Genomic DNA, 26063 nt, shown 5'->3' on the forward strand with positions numbered 1-26063 from the left:
CGGGAGACAGAGTGGGAAAGAGACAGAGAGAGAGAAGCATGAGAGAAAGAGAGAGAGAGAGAAGAGAGAGAGGGAGGAGATCTAGAGGTTGTGGTGTGTATGTGTGGATGGGTGGGAGGGGAGCAGGCTGAGAGGAGTGGGTGTAAGGGTTTTGGTTTTGGTTTTGCTGAGTCTAGCAGCCGACGTGCCATCCTCAATTTTTCATTAACACGATTAAGTAAGAAGGAAAAAGTGGTGGAATTAAAAAAAGGGGAAGGGGGGGGGGGGGGTGTAACACGCAGGCAAGGAACAAGAGGGAGCAACTGGGATGCGTTGCCTTGACAACAAGTTTAGCAGGCCGCCCACTAGCTTGCTTGCTTGTGTATGTGTGAGTGTGTGTGTGCGTGTGTGTGTGTTTGCGTGTGCTCGTGTTTGTGTGTGTGTGTGTGTGTGTGTGTGTGTGTGTGTGTGTGTTTGAGGTGGGAGAGAGGGTGATAGAGAGGGAATAGAGAGAAACATTATTTGTGTGTGAGTGTTAGTGTGTGTGTGTGTGTGTTGTGTCAACGAGCAATAATGGGTGGGTGCTTAGAAAAAGCGGTGCATGGCGAGCCTGAACGTGATTGGTCACACCTCTCTTGTCTTTGTGTGGACAAGAGCATGCTGGGAAAGAGCCCAGAGGAAGCGCTGTGCTTTTCCAAGGCTGCCGCCAACGAGCGCCTTCTCAGTCTGCTGGGATTCAGACCTGGGGAGGCTGAGGGAGGGCTGAGGTACAGCATATCTTATTTTCTCTCTATCTCTCTCTCTCTCCCTCTCTCTCTCTGCCTCTCCCCCGATCACCCAGCCTCTCCTGCTTTAGTTCTCTTTGCGTGCTGCTTGTTTGGTGTGAGCATCCGTCATGCGATGTCACTTGATGTGATTGATGATGAGGTATTACTTTGAGGTGGCGTGTTGGAAGTGTATGGACAGAAAGCATTTCTTTTTTTAAGAGGTAATAGTCAACCAGAGTGACATATCTACAATTACATTTGTTTTTGTGTGAATAAAAATATAAATATTTCCCCCAACTTTCTCTTCCACACTGTCTGTTTGATAGATGGTGTGCCTAAAGACATCTGGTCCAGCAGTTGGTTGCCAATAGTGTCAACAAATCTATGTGCATGCTCTTTTGCGCATATCTCCTCATATGAATGTAAAGCTTTTAGCAATTCACTACTTTCCATAGAGCTTCAACAGTTTGCATGGGATGCCTGTTTGTCCTATGCTTTGTGCGTGAGTGTGTGTTAGTGTTTGTCGAAAAAAGGACTGCAGGTTCAGTATCTGATTAGACAACAGTTGAGGGAACTGTTAGAACAGTCTGCAGTGCTCTGAATCTGTCTAGACACTATGGTTATGTTTTCGGCTGCTGCGAATGGTGACATTACCGTACTTTCTTTGGTTTGTCTCGAGAGACAAGTGTCGGGAGGATTTCTGAAACGCTAAACTTTTTTCCCCCTTTGTGATTGACTCCGTGTCTCTCCCCCTGAGATGTCAATGTGTCCGAGTGTGAGATTTGTGAAAGTGGTTACGTCAGGCTTTTCTGGAAGACTGATGTCATCTTTTTCTGACCGCATGGGCTGAAGAACTGGTTCTTCTTTTTTCCGTGAACCGATGTACAGTTGTGATATGCGGTGTAATGTATGTTTGAATCTTCGTAAAAAAGCAGTGTCGCTATGTTTATATAATTTCAGTTTTATCAGAGGGATAAGCAAAGAGGGACGTTTGAATAATACCCCATGACTTCATTCTCAGGGAAGTGGTGCACATGGGTTGTCACCGCAACGTGATCTCTGGACTACCAGGTCACCTGGTGAAGTATATCTTCATGAGAATTATCAAGTCAGAATCCAGAAAGAGTGATTGGTGAGAGTTGAAGGAGCTTAAACCCTGTCATGGCAGGTCACTGCCCTTGCTGAGTGATGCGTTTGGGTTTCTTCAACTGTCAAATAATTGGTTCATTTAAATATGTAATATGTATGATGCATTTCTGCAAGGAGTACACCTACAAAATATTTCATTTTTACTGTATACTCATTTTGGAAAAAATATGCTTACTCTGATTGTGTACATGTAAGCTTTGCTAGGCTAAAATTTTCATTCAGCATATTGTAAGGCATCAGGCATCAAACTAACAGTCGGTTGTCAGGTGTTCATCTTTATAGCACATCACCTCACATATGTCTTTCTTCTGTCCATAGAGAGTGTATAGGCTAACCTTGACAGTCTGATGCTAGCTCTTCACGGAGACAATAACTCAGATATTGTAAGGACATATGGGTATACAGGAAGAGGTGGAGGTTATGGCGGTATGTTTACACTTGTAAGCTTCTGCAAGTGCAAAGCTGTGTAGCCACAGTGGCACTGAGATGAATGATTGTATGTGCAGTTGTAGTGTGTGCAGTTTTGTGTTTGGTCGCTTTGAGAAAGAGGTCTTTTGTTTGTGCAGGCAATGGTAATGTGTGTGTGTGTGTGTGTGTGTGTGTGTGTGTGTGTGTGTGTGTGTGTGTGTGTGTGTGTGTGTGTGTGTGGAGGAGGCAGTGGTGTGGAGCAAGAGGCTGAGAGGACAGCGGTGAGCAATGGCTCTCTGACAACCTGCCAGCCGGGTGGGCAGGCACTCGCTCGTTGGTTCGTTCGCTCGTTGGTTCGCTCGCTCTCTTGCTCGCCCGCCCGCTCCATGTGGATGATGTCACCCTCCCTGCATCCTGCAGTGCCGATAGTGGCGCGCTGGACCTGCACTCCACCGCTGCTGAGTTACAGCTCCCTGCTGAAGAGACAGTTTCCACAGAAATTTCTGGAGCATGGCACAGAATTAAGCTGCAGTGGTGCTTTTATGTAGATCTGTGTGCATATGCAATAGGCGGCAGCAGTGTGTAGACTGTCGAGAGCATAAGGAATGTTAGATTTTTTGATAATGCAGAATCGTTGAAAGGCATGTTTGCTATGCTGAACATTTAAATGAAGCTACTGATGTGCTCCCACTGTGAAATTTGATGAATTATTGTTTTTTTATGCCGTATCTGAGGTTAGAGCCCTTACTCTTGATGTTGCACTCCCGTGTGTAGCTGCATTGAGTGTGACAAGTCTTTATTTAGCTTTGTATGCGTATATGATACCTCACTGCCACACAAACATGAGTGAACAGCTTAAATCATCTTTTGTCTTTGGGCTTTGGCTTGAGTTTGTCTGACAATTAATCATTACCATGTCGTGGAGAGCAACATGGAGATGACATCACAGCATCTGAGTGAAACATTAGCCGACAATATGATTCTGGAACTTTCAAAGATTCATTATGTCATTGAAGCCATATATACATTGAGCCTTAATTGCGGACTTACTGTCATGATTGTGCCACTAATTAATCAAACACTCACTATTTATGTAATATTATTATATTTATTTGCTTTTCACCCCACATGAGCAGTACCACAAAATCTACGAGAGAGAGAGAGAGAGAGAGAGAGAGAGAGAGAGAGAGAGAGAGAGAGAGAGAGAGAGGGAGTGAGAGCGAGAGAGAGAGAGAGAGTAGGATATTTGCCCTTCAGGACAAGGTCAGGCAGTACTCCAGTTGTTTTGCAGTGATTGTAATCTAGCAGCATGGAGGCTGATTCAATAAAACAATAGTACGGAGGGTAATATCATCTGTGGAAGAGGCTCTGTGTTTACGTAGGGGCTGTGGGAGTGCAAATGGGATCAATGTGACATGGGGAGTCGCTGCCTACAAAAGCATAAAGGGGCTTAATGCTGACTCGACACCACCAGGGGGTCAGAGCCAGACCTGTGCTGGAGGAGGAAGTATCACTGCATGTCAACACAAACACATACACACACAAATGCACACTCTCACACACACACACACACACAAATGCACACTCACACACACACAAATGCACACTCTCACACACACACACACACACAAATGCACACTCACACACACACAAATGCACACTCACTCACACACACACACATACACTTACACACACAAATGCACACTCACACACACACACCACACACATACATACACACACAAATGCACACTCACACACACACACACACACACACACACATACACACAAATGCATATATACTGTATATACCGGTACACACACACACACACACACACACACACACACACACACACACGCACGCGTACACACACACACGCACACACACACACACACACACACACACACACACACAGTACAGAAAGAGAGAGAGGTCCAATCTATGTGCTCCTTCTCCAGATGTTTGTCCTTCATGACTTGACCTCCTACACTGTATTTGTTTGCATCTGTTAGGCCGTGATAGCATCCGCATATCAGAGCCTTTAATAGTTACTTTGACATCTTTTTTAGTAATCACATGTTACAGTAATCACAGCACTGGGACAGCGCTCATTAAGGTTTTAGTGACACACTCTACATTGACACTGTTGATTAAAATATATTACTACGCAGACTGGAGCATCATTGCCTCATTTCGGACATGCACAGGAAAGGTGTTCAATTCTTTGAGCTATAGGTATGGGATTACCCACAGTGGCCGATGTAACAACCCAGAGGAGGAAGAGAAGTGGACACAGCATAATGCGAGATTCAACAACAATCCACTATAGTGGCTGGGGATACATGGCATGTTGTACCCGGGATCCGTAAAAGGCACTCTTGCACAACATGTGCTACCAGAAGCCAGAATGCCTAACCAAAGAAAAAAAAGAAGAAATTAATTTCTTTAATATTTAATTTCTCATGGGAACATGCATTTGGGTTGGTGAGTTGAACTAAATAATATTCTGTAAAATCTGCTGCTAGATCAGTGTGACCAAGACTGGAATGTACCACAAGACTACATGTGGCCTGCATGTGTGTGTGTGTGTGTGTGTTTAAGGTTTGCAGATCGAAGATGCCATAGTTAGAGCCCTCTGGTTCCTAGTTCTGAGGCTCCAACTTTGGACAAAAGCTAGGACACTTATCCAGGGTTCCCACGGGTCCTTGAAATCCTTGAAAGTTTGTTAATCTGAAAAATAAAAATTCAAGGTCCTTGAAAGTTTTTGAAAACAGACTTAAATAATTGGAAGTCCTTGAAAGTTCTTAAATTTCTTTTTGAAAAAAGAATTCCATACAATTCCATCCACTTATTAACATGTTTCCATTATTTCGCCACCACTTCTGTCGATATCCTATGCGTATGCCTATACGTTGGTTAGAACTACACGGCCAGCATGATTCCTGCATGTTTCCCACGTGTAGTGCTTGTTTTCTATCTAGTTGGCATGACGTTCATGCACGTGCACAGATACAACAGTGCAAGATAACAGTGGTACCTCATGTTCCCCATGGCCATCTCTATGCAGAGCAAATTCCATGATGCCTGGGAAATGTAAATTCCTTTAACATATGACATGACATCACAAGTTGGCCTGGGTTGGCCTAAGGACCTCCAACCAGAACACTAGTACGTTTTAATTCCAAACACTACAGGCCAACTACAGGCCAAACAACTACAGGCCAAAATGCATTTATGCTAATTGCAGTGCCCCCTAGAGGTCAATGGTCACATGACATGTTTAAGCGTCCTCCTGATAGGGTCATGAGTCTATGTACTAAGTTTGGTTATGATACATGGAAGGGTTGCTGAGATATGAGCTCACTTTGGTGGCTTTGCCGCCAATTTTGATTGGCTGTTACAGGCAAACGCTATTGTCAACAGAAAGTAACACACTGATAAGGCATGGTCTGAAGATGGTCTGTGCCAATTTTGGTGAAGATCAGACCTGACCTGTGAAAACGTTTTAGTGTTTTTGATTAAATCCAATATGGCGGCAAAATCAATTACGTTGATGTCACAAGTTGGCCTGTGTCAGTCTAAGGACCTCACACAGTATTAACAGACACCACTTGTAAGGTTAAATTCCAAACACATCAGCAGCTAGAAGCCAAAAATGTATTTTTGCTAATTGCAGCACCCCCTAGAGGTCAAAGGAATTTAACATATTGATGAATAAACCAACAGGTTCATGGTAACGAGTTAAACTTGTTTAGAAAAATCTAGAAGTTTATTTCAGCTCAGTTTTATGCAAAACACAAAGATGAAAAATTGAATAGGCCTACCACATGTCATATGACCAAAAATAAAAGAAAACTGCGACAAGGTATCCTTGGTCTGTGTAACATGATTTAACCATGCCCGCGCTTGAAATTTATCGACACATTAGGTCCATGAATTTGAGGATATTGGGCCTGTAAAGCCTTTGAAAGGTCCTTGAATTTGATCTTAACCAAGGTGTGGGAACCCTGCCTATCTTTGTATGGTTAGCATTAAGCCCGACACATTGCAAGCTGATGGTTAAATGTGTGAACGTCAGGCCTGAGCATCGATGAGTGTCTATGCCCTAAATCATTACAGTGTGTCCAACACAGAGGGATTGGTTGTGGCTGATTCATTCAACATGTTTACTTGGCGTCACAGCCGTTGGGAAATAGGTTACTCTTATTGGCTGTTTAACTAGCCTACCTGGTACCAGGAAGCACAGTAGATATTGAGATGCAGTTGTGGTACAGTAGTTATTTTCTCTGGATGACTGGATCTAAGGTGATTGGTCCCTTTCTCTTCTCTTTTGTTAGCTTGACGAGCCAGACGCACATTAAAATGTAGGGTCTGGGCACTCACCGTTGGCAGTGCTCAGTCCGAGGGGCGGGAAAATCGGTTGTCTTTCAAATTCCCTCTGCACGCAATAGGACAGCGCTATGAGTCCCATGCGTTTTCTCACCAGCGGAGCTAGTTGGCTAGTTCAAACTTTTGCCAACTTAAAAAAAGCTTAACTCGTGTCACGCTGTTCGCCAACAGCAACATCCATCTTCTTCGTTTTCAAGTAGCAGGGAATTCAAGCCAAACCGTTGCAACTCTGCCATCAATCATTATGTTAAGCCCGCCTAACGTCTCTATACACGATGTGATTGGCCCTATCGAAGTTTGCGTCTAGATTTCTAGGCTACTCTTTTGTTCTTCCACAACCAAAGGCAGAAGATTGACAATGCTAGTTAGTTTAGCAACTTATTATCAAACATATTCTTGATTAGAAGCAGATCAGTTACAAAACTGTCTATGGTGAACGTGGCTGTCTGTCAAAACGGTGAGCAAGCTCTGCGTTATTTACATATACGTGTCCAAATATCATGCCGTTTCTTTTGCCTTTTTTGTGATCCTTAAACATCACAAGCATAACCTGACATTTCCCCATTTTCCCGCTATGCTACTTTGTCCTTACCTATGTTTGTGTGTTTCATTGTTTGTAATTATTTCCCATAATTCCAGGCCCTCCCCTTCCTGGCTTCCTGAGGGCCCTTGGTCCTAGATCCCCTGTGGATGACCACTGCTATACATGTAGAACTTATAAAGACACATTTAGGAGTCACCAGCTTTGTGACTTTCTGAAAGAAGGATTGAGTTGACCTCTCTTTGCTCTTGCCTCCCTTTCTCTCCTCCCTGCTACAGGTGATGTATCTCCCATCAGTATGTCACCGATCAGCCAGTCCCAGTTCATCCCGCTGGGGGAGATTCTGTGTCTGGCCATCTCAGCCATGAACTCGGCCCGCAAGCCCGTCACTCAGGATGCGCTCATGGAACACCTCGCCACCTGCTTCCCAGGTAATCATCTTCACTACCCCCTTATGGTCTGCTGCATGGCAAACAATATACTAGAGTGTCTTCATGGTTATTTATTAGTTATTTAGTAGTAGGTTATTTTGGGTCTGTTGTAATCTCAGGATATACAGTACAGTATTTAGGTGCAGTTTGGCTTGGAAGTTGGAAGGTAATGTGTAACTTTTACACAAATAAACATGTCCACATTCATTCAAGTTATGGGTCTGTTTGAACGCTAATAAAATGTCACTATCACCCCCTGACTGATAGATTAAAAAGCAACGTTGTTTGCAACTGACAAAATGGACCTTAATATCACATACACAGTTTTCATTATACCAAACTCCATTGGACAAAGTGTGCATAGGACATCTGTCCATGTGGGTGGGGAGGATTATGCTGTTAACTCTTGAGTCAGTCCTACGCTGTGTGAAGGTGGAGATCAATGTACCTGCAGTGATTCAAACTCCCTTTGTGTGTAATATGCAGTGGTACTCTTGTCAAGTAGAGAGCAGGTTAGAATGAAAAACCCTGTAGGTGTAGCAGTGGCACTGCTAAAGCCTCACCAATGATCTCCAGATATGCGTGCTCATGTTAAATTGATAAATGCACATCTTTAGGACCTGTGCAAACGTTTTCAATAGGAATAAGAGTTTAATTGAGCCATATCGTGTGGTCACGTGGAAAGAGTGCAATACTGAATTTAATGAAGATTAACTTGATTTTAATATTCAGTAACACTTTACTTGAATAGTCCGCCTACAGAGACTTAACAGATCCACTGTTAAGATTCAAGTTCAGTATGTCAGATTGTTGTTAATCATTTGCTGAACATCACCTTAACCAAATCCAGCCCCTAACTTTAACCTTAATAACCACACATTGTACTTAACAGTCTGAATAGATAGTGTGTTGATAATCTGGGCATCTGTAGTCTTTGTTCAGACTATCTAATTAAAGTGTTCTGTCAAAAGTAACTCAGTCACATGCAGTAACATGAGATAACATGAGGACGTTTACAATCTAACCAACACAAATATTCAAACTCAGAATTTACAGATCCAAAAAGTGTGGACATTATGGATCCATCTGTACTCGTATGGCTGTCTTTTATTGCCCTGCAGTGATTGTCTGCTTCACACTTGAAGGCTTTCTTCATTGCCAACTTTATTTCCTGTATTCAAAATGCCAGTGCTTGTTGGCAGCCTGCTACTCTCTGAGACACAATCGCTGACATGGCTTCTGTGTCTTGGTGATGTCATTCTGGAGCTGTCCATCTAGACGCCTGAGTACAATAGCATAGGCGTTGTCGAGGAGTTTTAGAGACGTGTCAAACAGCTTTCTTCTTCTTCAGACTGTTTCTTCCCTTTCCTTTTTTTTGCAGCACAATTCCCAGGCAGGATAGTATTTATGAGACGGGACACAGAGGGTGACGGCCGATAGTAAATCAGCTGCATTGTAATAATAAAATATGACATTTAGAGAATTGCTGCTCTCGTACAGCATACACACACACAAAGTTGCACACACACACACACACACACACACACACACACACACACACACAAACACTAGATATTGCTCGCTTTGGGGATGCAGGGTTTGAGTAAATACTTTTGTTACAATGAGTTTGTGGTAGAGACCTGAGTAAGAAAACCGGCTCACATCATTGCATAGAGGCTCACACCATTGCATAGAGGCTCACACCATTGCATAGAGGCTCACACCATTTCATAGAGGCCCGGAACTGAAATAAGAGTCATGTGCAAAAGAGTTTGCTACTGTGATTAGTTTTATGTAGTGGGACTCACCTGTCTGGAGAAGTGTAACATATTTTAATTTTTTTAATTTATTGAAAAAACAAAAGTGTGTGCGTGTGTGTGTGTGTGTGCGTGTGTGCGTGTGTGCATATCCTGTATTGATGTCATGGCTGAGACAAAAAGTAGGGTAATGATGTTGTCAGACCTCAAGAGTGTAGTTCACATCAAAGAGCTAACCTGGGGTAAAAGAGGTGAAAGCCCCCCCCCTCCCCTCTCTCTGTCTGTAGTGTGTCTTCATTACTCTCTCCATCGCCCCATAATCTTCCTCCTCATTCTCACTGCAGTCGCCACACTCCCCTCTCTCTGGCCCTCACATGACTCGCTAGAACCGGTCACAGGGGCCCACTAACACACATGTGGAGCTGCATGCAGACAGACACACACATGTGCGTTTGCAAACACACACACACACACACACACAGACACACACACACACACACACACACACAGAGACACACACACACACACACACACACACACACACACACGTGCGCCAAGGTAGTATGGATTAAGAAGGGTATAAGTTGATCCTGTTAGGAAGGTTCATCTCCACGCCCAAGCACACTTAGCTGATGAGTCTCTGTGTTCTAGTGTCAGCTTCAACCTTCATCAAATTATTCAGCTGCAGAAGCGTGGTCTTATTTTTATTTCCAAATCAAATGATTATTTAATAAGTCCATCTCATGTCATTTTGTCTCAAGAACTTAAGCTTGAGCTGAGATACAAAGAGAGATGATGGTTGTCTTGCTTGGAAAGCAGGTACACATCAGTGAATGCCAATACAAGGCAAGGGACAGTGGTTCGAAACCACCTCTATATGGCCACATATTCATCCATCCACATTATTAAAGACACTGTACAAGAATATAACACATACATACACATACATTGCCACAAACACACACAGACACAGGCAAACACCGTATATGCACACACAAATACAAACACAGCATACACACACACACACACACCATATACACACACAAAACAGATACACAATTTACTCAATTTAATTGAATTGATTTGAATTGAGGGAGAGAGAGAGGGAGAGAGATTGTGTGAATGACAATGCATAGTAAATATACTATACTAGTACTATATAGTATACTGCATCCACAATAACAGCAGCATACAGAAGAACACAAACAGCTTTATTTTTGTTTGATTTCATCCATATCTTAGCTCGGGTTCTACAATGACAGATGTTCATCTTAAACATTTTTAAATGCACCAACAGTACACTTTTAGAAGTATTCTAAAATTAAAATGTAAGTGGACACTGCAATGAAACCACCACAATATGAGAGGTATCCATCACCTCTTCATTGTGTTACAAACCTATGGCTATTCCTAAAGCACATATGCACCAACAAATACATTCATAATGCATTCATTCACCTCTATAAGCTGCAAACACTTTACGAAATTCAGGTGATCTGATCAAGTTGTCTCATGTAGATTGAGATAAGAGAATTGTAGCTGTTTTCCGAGTTGACTAAGTTATGGGTGTTATCCTATTTGTATATGTGTGCATATGTATATATGTAAGGGATAATGCATTGTCCGCCGGTCAGTATCGTAAAAAAAAAAGTCCCGACAGGGCGAACAGGACCCAGACGTGCAGCGGGATAATATATTTTCTGATATATTATCCCGCTTATTATATGGCTACTTCACACAATAGGTCTTTTGAAATTATTTTGTTACCATTTTGTGGCTCCTGTTGAGAAAACAAAATAGTTCGCCACACAAATAGAAATTGACAGTTTAAGGTGTTGTGTGGCAACGTCTTACTTGCTGACTTTCACTTTCAATGAAGTTCCATTGCAATAAGCGAACAGACTACGCGGAATGATATGCAAGATATGAATCAAAAGCACAAAACCCGTTGCCATTGACAGCGGTCATTATACTTTGCAGCGGTCATTGTAGTCAACTGTGATTGTAACTAAGCTACTCGCAAATGGGCTAACAGTCAGGAAGTGTAAAGGAGCATGTCAAAACTGCCTTAGGAGTCATTTGTGAAGAGGGTTCATGCTTTGAGTTTCACTGTGACAACAAGACAAGGATAGACTCACAGTCACCCATGGCTGTTTAGATATTTAGATATTCAGGCACTATAAAACCAAACAGTCAAACTAAGTTCTGTTAAATCATTATGTAAGGGATAACGGCCGCCGAGGTGTCCTGTGTCCTAGCCTACGGAATTAATGGCGGAGGGCGAGGGGCAAAGAACTCCCCGACGCGCAGCGGAGTTGCCTCCGCCCAAGTCTGCGGACCCTCCAGGCTCAACCGTTGTCCTACTATCGTTGTTATAGTTACCATTCATAAGCATTGATATGGAACGCCGATGCTACAGGTTTCCCGTTATTCAGAATTAAAAGCCTCCCCGACAGCAAATCAGAAAAGAGTATTTCTTCTCTCCGGGTGATAATTCAAGTAACTATAACAACGATAGTATGGCGACGGTTGAGCCTGGAGGCAGGCTTCGCAACAATGGAATCAACTGTAAACAAGCTAACTGTCCATGCCAACGAAAGTTGTACAACAAGCTGAACTAGTGAGCTTCTTTTTAAACGGAACCGGGTGTTTCCTTTGCTTTACAGTGGCAACTGGGTGATAAGCGGGATAACGGCCTTCGAGGTGTGTCCAGTTATACGGAATTAATGGACTCAGGCGGAGGCAACGGCGCTGCGCGTCGGGGAGTTCTTTGGCCCTCGCCCTCATCCATTGATTCCGTATAACAGGACACCTCGGCAGCCGTTATCCCTTACTTAATCACTGAGAAACAAAACTTACTTATAACTACTGTACTATTTTTTCTAACTCAAAAATGTGTTGAGTGTTTTGAGTGTTAGATTCCCATGATCCTATGCAACATTAAAATCATCAGTCTGGCCCCAGCTGTGGCGCAACTGGGGGCACCTGCACCGTACGCCGGCGACCCGGGTTTGAGTCCCGCCCCGTGGTCCTTTCCGGATCCCACCCCTGCTCTCTCTCCCATTCGCTTCCTGTCACTCTCCACTGTCACTATCATTAAAGGCATAAAAAGGCCAAAAAAAAAAAAATCATCAGTCTGTCTCAGTATAGAAGTACACCATATGAGATGAAGTGAAGTGTTCTCAATAGTTTTGTAGTAGTTTTATACTAGTTGCACTAAAATTCCAATATAATTTGGAAAATGTGTCTTTAGGTTCTTTTTTGGCATTTACTCCCACCATAGGCCACCATGCTAACACGGTCAACCTAAACAAAATATTTGGTAACACTTTAGAATAACGTGCTATTAGGTATTAACAGTGCATAATAAGCAGTTAACAATTCATTACTAACAGATAGTTAACTGTTGTTATCCTTTAATAACATGAACTAACTGTTAACATGCAGCCTGTAGCCTAAGTGTTAATAAGCAGCCTTTTAAGTTACTTACAAACATATTTGTTAACAGTTGTAAGTGTTAACAAGCAGCTTGTTAATGCTTGTTAATGGTGTATAAGACAAAGAGGTGGATAACTAATACGCTTATAAGACCTTTCTTACCTATTTGTAGTAAATTTGCAGCCCCCCAATCTAAAGCGAGGACCATGTAGCCTATAGTTCCACAAGCCCAACCTTCTATCTCTCTCTATGTTCTGTATCTATCTATCTAGCTTGGTTTAGCTGTGAGAAATGCACCTTCAAAATTGCTGCAGTGAGCAGGAATCGAACCCCGGTCTCCTGCATCATAGAGGGACTTGTTACTTACTGTGCTACAATCCTGTCTGTATTATTGATGAAAATGTTCATATTGATTCTATATTCCGATAATGTTCTATATCATACCAGCTATGCTTTTTACAAATATGTATCTGATGGAAAAGTGGTGTTCAAACTTCTACTTTGTGTTCAAACTTCCCATTGAGCAGTACATCCATTGCGATACATTGAGATAGCAGAGTTCTATCGAGATGATTGGCATCATATAATATGGGTCATCCTATAAGTTAGGAATGTTTATTTAGGATTTTGGTGCCTGAAGACATTTCTGTAATACACCTTTCCTTTCTGAAGTTAGGAGAACACTGACTTAGAAGCGCCTGTTCTGTAATGACTTTCTAAACAGTTACCATGGTTAAACAGATAAGATAGGATTTGCGAGTTAGGACATTTCTGTAGTATGGCCCACAGTAAGTGTTTTGGTTTTAGCATTTCAGACAGTAAATAATCAGATAATGCATTGGATTTGGGGTAAAAATAAAGAAAGCACTTTATAAGAATATATCATGAGGGACAATTACGTATTGACGTACTGTGCTGAGAAAGGCAAGTCTATCTCTTAAATATATATCTCCATTCGATACGGGAGGCAACCGCCACATATCATCTACCCCACCGTAGAGGTGAATTGCCTTGGGTGGCAAAGTATAGGCCTAATCTTGCCATCTGACCTCATGGCACTTTTTGTTTCCTCCTAAGTTAGCCTCTCCATCCTCTTCTGCAGTAGTCTGGCTTTCACCAGACCAAGCTCAATCTTTTAAGATTGAACATTGGTCTGGGGAGTCCGCTATGTATTTTCTACTGAACAAGAGGCGCGATCAACGGGCATAGTTCAAATGACTGTACGCAACTGGATAGTCATTCACCAATCTGACCAACCGGGTGACGTTTGCAGAGCGACGCGAAAACTCTCCCGCTATCATCATCGTTTTAAACCTGCCAATAGCGCGCCAGGTGGATAAGCCAGCTTGTGATTGGTCCCGGCAAAATTGTAACGGAAGCAGCAGAAAAACATGCACAGGTTTCCAGCCTAAGCTGCAGGGTGAAAAATTAATCGCCTGCGGATCTGGGTTCTCCCAGCTTACTTCTGCCATGTTATCCCAGTGAAGCTAACTAGCCGGAACTACTGTAGCTGACCGGATAATTTGTACACAAGCCAGAAGAAAATACATTTCTAAAATGGGCCTGGTGGAATAAGGTGAATACATAATGCCCCAGTGCTCTCAATGTGAAAATGATTACTTGGTCAAGTAGCATTGATTAGCACACCTGTAGATGCCACACAGCCAAGGCTTTATTGGCCAACTGTGTTGTACATGTCTTCCCTGCTGGCAGTTCCATGTACTGCCATCTACTAGTCCATTGTTGAAAAACTGCAAGTTATGTTTGGAAAATGCTCCATAGTTTTATGTATTATTCAATTTATATTAGTAGCTTAATTACCTCAAGTGACCTTAAATATAAATACTGGATTAAATTGTACTAAAATTAAATATTTGTTTTGGCTTAAATTGATAGAGTAATACATTTCAATAGTAATTCGTTTCCTTAAATATTTTGAATTTGACTGTTATCGGGTTACAGTACGTGTTTTGATTTTAGTATTACACTTTACATTTTGTTTCATGTTGGAGTTTGGAATACAACATTCTGCTATATTCCTCCCACTTCAAACTCTAACCACATTTCTTCTTGTAGCTTGTGGTGTTGCAGAAAACAAAACAAAAAACAAACAAAAGTAACTTTAAAAAAATATGGGTTGTGGGAGTAATTGTATGTGTAAGTGTGTAATTATTACAATTTAAGCAAGTTGACATATACCAGCTGTATGTTTGCAGTGTGTGTGTGAGAGAGAGAGAGAGAGAGAGAGAGAGAGAGAGAGAGAGAGAGAGAGAGAGAAAGAGAGAGAGAGAGAGAGAGAGGAGAGTTGAATGGGTTGAAGGGCAGAGAGGACATTTCTGCAATGAAATATTGATCAAAAGGGGCAGCCAGTCTCCCTCTCTCCCGTGAATAAAACCGTCTGAAATGTGAAGCCTTGAAGGCCTTTGAACTGTGTGTGCAGCAGCTTATGCTGAGAGAGTGGGAATGGGAGCAAGTGTGTTTGGAGTTAAGGGTGGTGGGCTGAGGTGTGTGTGTGTGTGTGTGTGTGTGTGTGTGTGTATCTGGGGCTGGGGGTCGGGGGGGGGGGGGGTGCTTCTGGGGTCTTTACAGCATCACTGTCAATACCTCATTAAACTGAGGGTTACTGCTGACAGTGTACTCTGTCTTTTCCACACACACACACACACACACACCCAGACACATATAGGTAGACACTTACACATGCAGTGACCTCTATCTATCACCAAAGTAAAGGATAAAATATGTAGCATCTTGACTTTCCTTGAACTTTTCTGTACTGTTTGTCTTAATGCATTCTACACACAACAAGTGACCTGTATGGCTTGAGTCTTCAGTGTTTTTCTGTGTCATTGTTTATCCCTGCCTGTCTGGAGTAAACCCATCCCATTTTCTCTGATCAAAAACAAAGTTAGCATCAGGCACAGCGAATTTGTATGAGAGAAACATAGCCTCTAAGCAACCCCCAAACCACACAGGCTGTAAAGCTGAACCAAATGCACGGTAAATGCAACTGTCCAATAAGGACCCGCCGGTGCGTTATGTACAGCTCTTTGTCAGAAGCCTCAACCAATCAGTTGCGTGCCAACTTCACTGCGAATAGAACAGTGCTACTCTTCATAGACAGATGGGGGGTGGGAGATGGAGAGTGGAGACTCTGGGTTGCGTCATGTTGGTATGGCAACTAACTCAGTATGATGTAATGCCAGGCAACGCTTAACCCTCACAAGTTAGGGCTTATCTGGTGCTTTATCCAGCTTCACTGAACAAGTGTATGTGTGCATGTGCAACTGTGTGTGTGTGTGTGTGTGTGTGAGCGCATGTATGTTTGAGTGAGTGTGTGTCTATGAGAGAGACTAATTGGGGTAAAGTCAGGACTCGGGAGCAGCGAGGACACTGTGTACCCTCCAGCATCCCGTCTTGTCTGGGAGACAGCCTCTGCGTCTGGCTGCATCCAAAACACACGCCACCACTGCTGCACTGGTGTGATGAAATGGATGCAGCTGTGCAGCGACATATGCACTTGATCATGTTATATTTTCTATTTGATTAAAACTCAGCCACACACACACATACACACACACACACATACACATACGCGCAAATGCTCACAAACACACTTTGCTGATCTTAGGCACACAGCTGAGACATACCCGTGACCTGTGACATTTAGTCGAATGCCATGGTAACAGTGATGCCACTGGAATAGTGGAGTGGAGAATGACGGTCCCATGAGTTTTGCTGGCTGCTGGTTAACACTGTCTTAGGCACCTAATATTCTTTGGGTTTAATACGATAATCTCCCAAGCTGTTTTGCCAGAAAGTTTGACCACAGTCATAGCCACCTTGAATTTCCCCTTGGGGATCAATAAAGTATCTATCTATCTATCTATCTATCTATCTATATGAGTTACGCCTAATGAACATGGACTGTTCTGTCTGGCTAAATGGCGCTGCTTTCTGAGTTGTTTCCAGGCCAAGAGGGCCTGTTGACGTGATGATGAAAGGTGAGGTAATGCCTGGTGTGGCGTGATTGGTGGGAGGCTTTGGTGAATGTCAGCATTTGCGCGCCAGTCCTTTTAATCGGCGCCTTGCAGTTTCTCTCGAGATCACACCTACTCAAGCTTTATCCCTGTGTTGTGATGCACAAAGCACATTTAGTGAGTAAATCTAACCTCTGTTTGAACCCGCTAATCTCTCACTGAATTCTCTCACTGTCCCCCACTGAATTCATATGCATTTTTGACATGACCTCATCATATAACAACAGTAATCTATATGCCAACATGCAGATAGGGATCCTAGTACTATAGTATAATATAATTGGCGAGAGTTGGTATTACAAGTGTAATGGAATCTCATTTCCAACTAGATTAAATAGTGATTTTTAGCACTTTTTTGATAGGAGGTCCAGTAACACTAATTAATTTATTCAATTTATTAAATTAATTTTCACTTTACTAAGACTGTCTACTTATTCCTTGTAACAACAAACAACTTCCTCATTAATTAAATTATTTGAATACACAAGGGATATAAATAATGTATGAGTAATGACACATGTGACATGAGGACTGAGAGAATTAGATGTTTTATCAGCTCACTGTTCCATTAATAAAATTAATAAAAATATAAGATGATAAGATGATTCGCTCAATAAATACAAGAATTACTTTCTTTACGCATGATATAACAGTCCCAAATATGATGAATAAATATTGTTCATTTGTAATGACAGCCAGCCCGCTCTGACATATGTCTTTTTGTGTCTCACCTTAGGGGTACCGACGCCTAGCCCGGAGATTTTGAGGCATACTCTGAACATGTTGGTGCGGGAGAGGAAGATCTATCCCACACCGGAGGGCTACTTCATCGTCACACCGCAGACCTACTTCATCACGCCCTCCCTCATCCGCACCAACAGCAAGTGGTACCACCTGGACGAGCGGATATCTGAGCGCCAGCAACAACAACAGCAACAACAACAACAACAACAACAACAACAACAGCAGCAGCAGCAACAGCAGCAGCAGCAGCAACAACAACAACAACAGCAGCAGCAGCAGCAGCAGCAGCCGTCTTCAGTGCAGCAGTGTACATCTCCGCAGTCTGGGACGATTACTCCATCGACGTCGGGCTGTGTGCGGGAACGGGAACGCGATCGTGAACGTGAACGTGAGCGTGAGCGGCCCCGTGAGCCGCACCACAAGAATCACTGCGAGCCGTACAACACGTACAACCGGGACGAGCTTGCGGGTCACCACACGTCCACGCTGCCGAGAAAGTCATCCAAGGAGCCTAAGGGAGATCCGCCGTCCTACCCCCAGCCACCGCCCCCTCCTCCCCAAGCCCAGCACCTACTCCCGCCCGAGCCCACCGACAAGACCAAGAGCACAGCTGCCTTCTCCTACAAGACGGACACGCTTACTAAGAAGAAGGAAGGGAGTGGAGGCGGCGGAGGTGGAGGAGGGGGCACTAGCGAGAAGCAGTCCAAGAAGTTCGGGCTGAAGCTGTTCCGCCTGAGCTTCAAGAAGGACAAGACCAAGCACCTGGCCACCTTTTCCGCCCAGTTCCCGCCCGAGGAGTGGCCGCTGCGAGACGAGGACACCCCGGCCGGCGCCGCCATCCCCCGCGAGGTGGAGATGGAGATCATCCGCCGCATCAACCCGGACCTGACGGTGGAGAACGTGGCCCGGCACACGGCCGTCATGAAGCGCCTGGAGGAGGAGCGGGCGCAGCGGAGCAAGGCGGGCTCGTCGGCGCAGCACAGCGCACGCAGCCGGCGCAGCCGCGGACACCGGCGCGCGCCCCACGGCAAATCGCGCTCGCACAGTAAGACGCGGGCGTCGCGCGGCGACCCGTCCGAGAGCTCGCACCTGGACCTGGTGGCGGCAGTGAACGCCGACCGCGACTACCGCTTCTTCAGCCACTCGCTGGTGCGCTCGCCGCGCGAGGGCATGTACACGGTGGAGCGCAGCCGCGCTGGCGGAGCCTACCTGGTGCACAGCAACCCCAACATCGCCGAGTCGCACTTCCCCGTCACGCCCGAGTGGGACGTGTCGGGTGAGCTGGCCAAGCGGCGGACAGAGATGCCCTTCCCTGAGCCGTCGCGTGGCACATCGCACTCCCGCGTGCACCGCAGCCACAGCCACACGCAGGACCGGAAGTCGCGCAACGAGCGGCCGGACAAGGCCAAGGAGCGCTCACGCTCGATGGACAACTCCAAAGGGCCACTGGGAGGGGCTCCGTCCTCACTGGGCACCCCAGAGGACTACGACCGCAGTCCCGATGACCGCAGCCGTTACTACACGGACGACGGCACGCTGCGGGCATCGTCGCAACAGGGACCGCACTACTCACGCATCATGTTCTCGGCTGCCAAGTTCAGCTCGGAGGTGTGCGTGCCGGACGTGGGCAAAGGCGGCCTGGACGAGTCGCGGCTCTGCAGCCCGCTGGAAAGGAACAAGAGCCGCGACAGCCTGCCCGCCTACAGCGAGCTGAAGGCCCTGTCACCCAAGCCGCTGACCGACGACTACTTCCAGTGCAACACGTCCAATGAGACCATCCTGACGGCGCCGTCGCCCCTGAGCAAGGCCGACCACGACACGCTGACCTCGTCGGATGGGATCAGGAAAGGCTCGCCGGCTGACAGGCAGACGCCGCACCTCACGTCGCCCCACTCGCTCGAGTACAAGGAGGACTCGTCCTCCAAGGGACATGGTGGCTCGGGCAAGCCCACGCCCAGCCAGACCCCAGAACCCTTGCCCAACGGACGTTTGATACCGCACCAACACAACGCCGACCCAGGGGGAGGTGCTGGCGGAGGAGGTGGGGGAGGAGGAGGAGGGGGAGGAGGGGGCAGCGGAAGCGGCTCGGGGAGCCTGAGCAGCAGCCTAGTCGACAAGCGGAAGGAGATCTTCAGCAAAGACACTTTGTTCAAGCCCCCGCACAACTTGCTTAGCGTGGGGTACTCGGATGGCAGCAGCACCATTGGTGGATGTTACTCCAAGTCGGGCACGCTGCGGAAGGCGCCCCACTCCAAGTCGGCCGAGGTGCTGGACAGCCTGGATTCTGGCCCCCAGTCACTGCAGTCGCTGCCCCCCAACTCTGCACCCTCGCCCGCCTCTGTACCCGTGCCACCCGGCTCCGACCAGACGGCGGTGCCCTCCGCCTCGGAGGCCGGCTTTGACTATTACAACGTCTCTGACGACGAGGAGGAGGACGACGCGGAGGACCCCTCGCGCAAGGACACGGGCTCAGCCGACGGGAAAGGCCGGGTCGAGAGCGGGCCGGTGGGTAGTACAGGGGGAGGCGGAGGGGTGTGTGGCGGTCCAGGCGGCGGAGGCACCATGCAGTGGCTGCTCGAGAGGGAGAAGGAGCGCGACCTGCAGCGGAAGTTCGAGACCAACCTGACCCTTCTCAGCCCCAAGGAGACGGAGAACAACAGTAGCCAGAAGTCGGCCCACTCGGCTCGGCTCGACAGCATGGATAGCAGCAGCGTGACGGTCGACAGCGGCTTTAACTCTCCACGGTAAGCAGAGGCCAGCGGCAGATCGACTGGTCTTCTCTCCGTATTTTCTTCAACAGACCGGACTGTTGTCTGTGTAGTGGGCTGTCTATGATGCTTTCAACCCCCCATGATTTTTTTTAAATTTTCGACGTCCCTGATTCTTTTGGTCCTTAAGACCGTTAGGGCGGCTATGGGAAAGGAGGGCCTTTATAGTAACCATCCACTGAATAAACGAGCATCAGGAGTAGCTTGGTGCAGTGATAGTAAGATTTCCGTAAGAAAGGATAGGTGAAACAACTGGAGTGGGATAGCTGCATACCTTTATCCTTCCTGCTACTTTGATAGTAGTTATAAATCGGCTCAGGCATTAAGAGCCCACTGCTGAAGGTTATTTAGACAGATTATCAGAAAACATGGGATGCGGAAATGTTGCTGGCCAAGTGTGAGCTGCTAAGATCCCTAACCCTTATCTAGCTGAGCTGCTGCGTTCTCAGCTCAGCCAGGTGGAATCTCCTCTCTCACAATGACAGTATTGTGAACTGGGAGACACAGGAGTGGGCTTCCCCAGGCAGTGTGTGTGTGTGTGTGTGTGTGTGTGTGTGTGTGTGTGTGTGTGTGTGTGTGTGTGTGAGCGTGTGTGTATTGTAGTGTTGCTCCTGATGAGCAAGAGGGTGAAGAGTGACACAGCTGCTAAAAATAGTCTGCTGGCTCGCTGTGACTCACTCCCAGGTAAAGAGAGCAGAGGAGGCCCACAGCGACTGCAGATTCTTCCATATCAGCACAAGACATTATCATGTGCATTTGTGTGTTTGTGTTTGCATGAGTGATGGGAAGCATTTTCAAGGATGTGCCTGTCTGTTCTTTTGTGGCCATCCTTTGTTTTCTCTCTGTGTGTGTGTGTGTGTGTGCAGGTGGGTGTGTCTGTGTCTGTATGTATGAAATAGTGTTCATGTGTACGTGGACATCATTGTGAACTGATTTGATGCACCCAATGTATTTCCACTGATGTACTTATTTGTAGTTTTTCTATTAAACTTTATTGTTTTGAAATAGTGGCCATTTCTATCACTTATGATTTATGTCTACTGTATGTCTTCTATTATCTACATTGTGTGTTCAACAACAAACATTAGGATTTATCCTTCATTGTGTCATGCTGTACACTAAATTAGGACACTTCCTTGACTTTTTAGTTGGAGCCTGCTCATAGTCCTAGTTCATCCAGTGGTCGTGACTGTCCAGGGATCAATTCGTCATACTTTCACTTAGATGTATCATGTGCTATATATCATACATTATATTATGTGTACTGTATGTGAAGTGTAACATTTCAGTGAGTGGAGCCAGTAAGTTTGGAGTCTAGCGCAGTGGACACATCCTTTTGTTCTGTAATGAGCCAGGTCCTGTTGGGAGGATTGTATCAGTAATGTGCAGGGTGTTACTCCCTCCCTGAGCATCACATGGTGTGTGTGTGTGCGTGTGTGTCTGCGATATTGTCTCTCTGTGTGTGTGTGTGTGTATGGGCGTGTGTGTGTGTGCGTGTGTGTCTGCGATATTGTCTCTGTGTGTGTGTGTGTGTGTGTGTGTGTAGGCATGTGTGTGTGTGCGTGTGTGTCTGCGATATTGTCTGTGTGTGTGTGTGTGTGTGTGTGTGCCACCCAGCTCTGCAGTGGCCCAGTGTGTCTCAGCTTCGTCAGCTCTGGTATCTCACAGCTTGTGTCTGGTCTGTGTGTATGAATTAATAGACCTAAATAGCTTACGAGAAGGGCCATTGCTGTTCTCTAATTTTAGACCCCCCCCCCCCCCCCCTCACAACCTACGCACTTACACACACATACAAACACACACGCACACAATCATTCATTATTTCCTGTGTGACTCATCACATTAGTGATGATGTTATACTGCAGCCTCTGGAAAAGTACCACTATAGCTCGGGCCCCTCTATCATTGGGCCCTGATTTATTTTAGAGACTCAGTGATGCAATTACCTAGAGTAGTGTATGTGTGTATGTGTGTGTGTGTGTGTGTGTGTGTATGTGTGTGGGTAGGAGAGTCCTCCAATTCAGTGGACATTCCACAATCATTTACTCTATCAGAAATGGCAGCGTGATTGGGCTAGACCGTTCATCCCACGTGTGTGTGTGTGTGTGTTTGTGTGTGTGTGTGTGTGTGTGTAATGTGTTTGGGCATTGTAGTTTTTTTTTTTTTTCACATTTCAGAGGGAACACATGTGTTTAGGGGTATTTTAATCTTTAATTGTAGATCTTTGTCTTCCTTGTGCCCACTCATTTTCTCAGGAGAAAGAGGATGGTGCACTTAGTGTGGAGCATAATGTGTACTGCATGAGGGATACATCACACACTAGTGCTCTTGCCCCAAATGACATGAAAACTACAGATGATGTTCTTTCTCTGTTTTTCTGTGTTCTAATTTCTTCTCTTTCTGCCTTTCCCTCACATCTCTGTTATTGCATCCATTTGCTTTTCCTCCCCAACTCCCTCATCCATACTAACCTGAACTCCCTCATCCATACTTACCTGAACTCCCTCATCCATACTTACCTGAACTCCCTCATCCATACTTACCTGAACTCCCTCATCCATACTTACCTGACTGCCCTCCCACTCTTCTGTCTCTCCCACTTCCTGTCTTCATCACTCTCTTTGCTCCCCCCCCCCTCTCCTCCTCTCTCCGCCCTCTTCTGGTCACCCCTCCACATGTCTCCTGCAGTACGCGTGAGAGCCTGGCCTCCAACACCTCCAGCATAGTGGAGAGTAACCGGCGGCAGAACCCGGCCCTGAGTCCCGGCCACATGGGCACCACCAGCATCGGGCCACCTTTCGGGTTCCGCAGCATCCCCGAGCCACCCACCACCCAGCCCGAGAAACTGCAGAAGTCCCCCAACTGCTTGGCCTCCATCACTAGTGTCTGACCACAGTGACCCCCCTCCCCCCCACCCTCCGAGAGAAGAGAGGATAGGGAGGGCAGGATGGAGAGGAGGAGAAGTGGGGGCTGGGTGGTGGAGGGAGGCTTACGGGCCAGTGGACATGGGGTGCAATGGACATAGGCACGGACAGACAGGGGGTGTGCAATCACCCAGCGGCGACACTCCAACTACACTTGGGACTGTTAAACCCACAGGCATGGCTTCCACAGACTGTTCCCACAGTACACTGCAAAAAAACAACAACAAAAAAGAAAACAAAAAATACAAATTCTGGGGGGAAAAAAATAAATGAGAGAAAAGATGGGGTAATAAAATTACACTTTAGAGATTACCTTAGGTTAACAAACTATCAATCAGGAAATTCTCCAGTCTGTATTACCTATTGTGGAATTTTTCTCCTCTTACTCCAAGATTGTTCTTTCTTGAAATAAGTTGACAAAGCTTGTAAAGGAGAAGGTTGGCAGTCAATAATCTTACACGTTATTCTTAAAGTGTCACAATGGTTTTTTCTCCATTCTGGAAGATAAATCATTTTGCTGGTAGAGTCTGCTTGTGCTGGTGTAAGGATTGAATGTTGATATGTTCCATTGAAAGTGTTAAGGCAATCTGGCTATGGAATTATGGCTCAAGGTTTACAAATGTCAGAGAACCAAGGTAATATATATAAATATATATATATATATATTCTTTCTCATTTGACCAACTTAAAAAAAGACATTATTTACAGAGCTGTTGAATTGCACATCAGAATATAAATGCATTCCTTCATGACAATGTTATCTCTCTATTGCTAAAGTAAATATTGGATTCATTTTTACATCCTTACAGGAAAGAAATAGATTAAACTAGTAGAAAATGCAACCATGTTAAACTCATTTGACTTCATTTAAGGGAAAGCTGTGTATTTTTTTGTTGATTTCCAAACTACTTAACACTATAGTGCACAAAAGTGCTTTGTATGTGACATTTACTGACATAATTTACCTGTTTTATCATTAGATTTATAAACAACATTTAATCTCAGGTCATGAATAGTTTAAAAAAATCAAACACATGAACAAAACAAACCAACCTGGCATCTTGGTGGCTGTTTGCAGTGATTCAGTCCCACAAACTCAGAGTTTCTGTGGACGTCACTGTTGGTTTGGAAACACGCTAGTCCAGTCATGTCGGTTCCCCTGTCTCGAGTCTTCTTGCTTTGCCATTTCAGAGAAAGAGAGAAAGCGCACTTGTCCTAGGGCCGATGGATGGTGATGGTGTATATGTCTTTGTTTTGTTTTGTTTGGGTGTTGAAAGTCGTTACAATCTCCCCAAGGGGGTTTACCTGATGCTCCTCAGGAGTATTGTACTCCTATTGCTGCTGTGCTGTTATTATTATTATTATTATTATTATTATTATTATTATTATTGCTAGTTCAGTTCAATCCAATCAAATGAGCTGGCATTTGAAAATAGTATTTGCACGGGAATCTGGTGATGTGGCACATTTGGCACATTTCTCCTTTCCCCTCTACTTTCCCACTCTGAGGAACATCCTTCGGTTTTTCAGTTCTAGGCAGGCTTGTGAGAAGGTTGGATTTCATTCTGTTTTGGAGAAAAAAAAATGCATTAAGTTTTGAAGAAAGACGCACACTTCTTTGGTCATACATTAGGGCGCTTTTTAACTTTTCCACGTCAAATCCACAATGTACACGATGTGCACATCATTCAATTGGTCAGGTAGGGAGGAAGAACAGGAGGTGGATTCATTTTGAAACCCCTTGACAGTCTCCAGACCATCTCAGTGGTTGGTTTGTTTTAGCAAAGAGAGATACATTTAGGTCAGGTTAAAGATGGCATAGTTCCCCGTCTCCCTGGCTTAAATCTTGACTTCTGCTTGTGGGGTGCAGGGGGTCAGACTGCAGTGTTAAGCTGTCTTAAGTGTGTCATGTCTCTGTCAAAGCACTGATATGGCAAGATCAGTCATATTGGATGTCATACAGTCCTCATTATTACCTCGAAACAGTTCCCCTTCAAGTGAAGATAAGCCGCCTTATCCTCTCCATCTTGGCAGTGACCAGTCTGGAAAGGGAAGAGTCATTGCGAGTACCATGTGCCGGGCGTTGGGGAGGACCTAGTGGATTGGACAGGACAGGAAGACAGCAGGCTCGCTCAGCGTCTCCTGGTGCTATGCCGTGGTTTCCCACTGTGTTGGCCTTGTGTTGCTGTCATCAGTGGTCAAGTGGCATCGGGCCACGAGGCCACTGAAGAAACTGTCTCTGTGCAGCTTTTGATATGATTTTCATTTGGAGAAAAAAAAGATGGGGGAAAAAACTCAACCGCTTTTCTGCTCACTGTCTCCTGATCTGTCTCTCACATACACACACACACACACACATGCAGACACACACACACACACACAAACACACACACACACATAAAAAAGACTACCACACAGATGTGCACACACAGACATACACATCTACACATACCTAGCTACCTCCACCATCTGTGTAACGATGAGATCAAGACGTGTACAGATTTGGGTTCTTTGCCTGTGGAACACGGCGATATCAGCCTCTACTTTGTGAATGTTGACATGGAGCGGTGGACATTGTAACTAAGAGAACTTTTATCCTAAAGAATCAGTATTAAGTGCTGTAGTACATTAATTTTTTCTCTGTTGGAACAGGAGTGTCTTTTGCTTCCTTGTAAGTTATGTACAATCTCATCAGGCCATGCATTTTTAAAACCAGGGTTTCCATTTGAT

General features: G+C 45.2%; 1 protein-coding gene across 3 annotated transcripts in view; it reads left to right on the forward strand.

Moving 5' to 3' along the window:
• The window catches only part of stox2a (storkhead box 2a), a 78133-nt gene extending 52406 nt beyond the window's left edge, over positions 1-25727 (forward strand). For 2 of the 3 annotated variants that reach the window (XM_042104497.1, XM_042104505.1), the window contains exons 2-4: positions 7510-7662; positions 17634-20385; positions 23098-25727. In XM_042104497.1, the coding sequence (XP_041960431.1) occupies positions 7510-7662; positions 17634-20385; positions 23098-23299 (3107 nt within the window). In that variant the 3' untranslated portion in view covers positions 23300-25727. Of the gene's footprint in view, positions 1-687; positions 747-7509; positions 7663-17633; positions 20386-23097 lie in introns of those variants that run through there. The other variant, XM_042104507.1, reaches the window with a different exon arrangement.
• The last annotated feature ends 336 nt before the right edge of the window (positions 25728-26063 follow it).

Source organism: Alosa sapidissima, chromosome 1 (assembly GCF_018492685.1).
Source record: "Alosa sapidissima isolate fAloSap1 chromosome 1, fAloSap1.pri, whole genome shotgun sequence".
NCBI lineage: Eukaryota > Metazoa > Chordata > Actinopteri > Clupeiformes > Clupeidae > Alosa > Alosa sapidissima.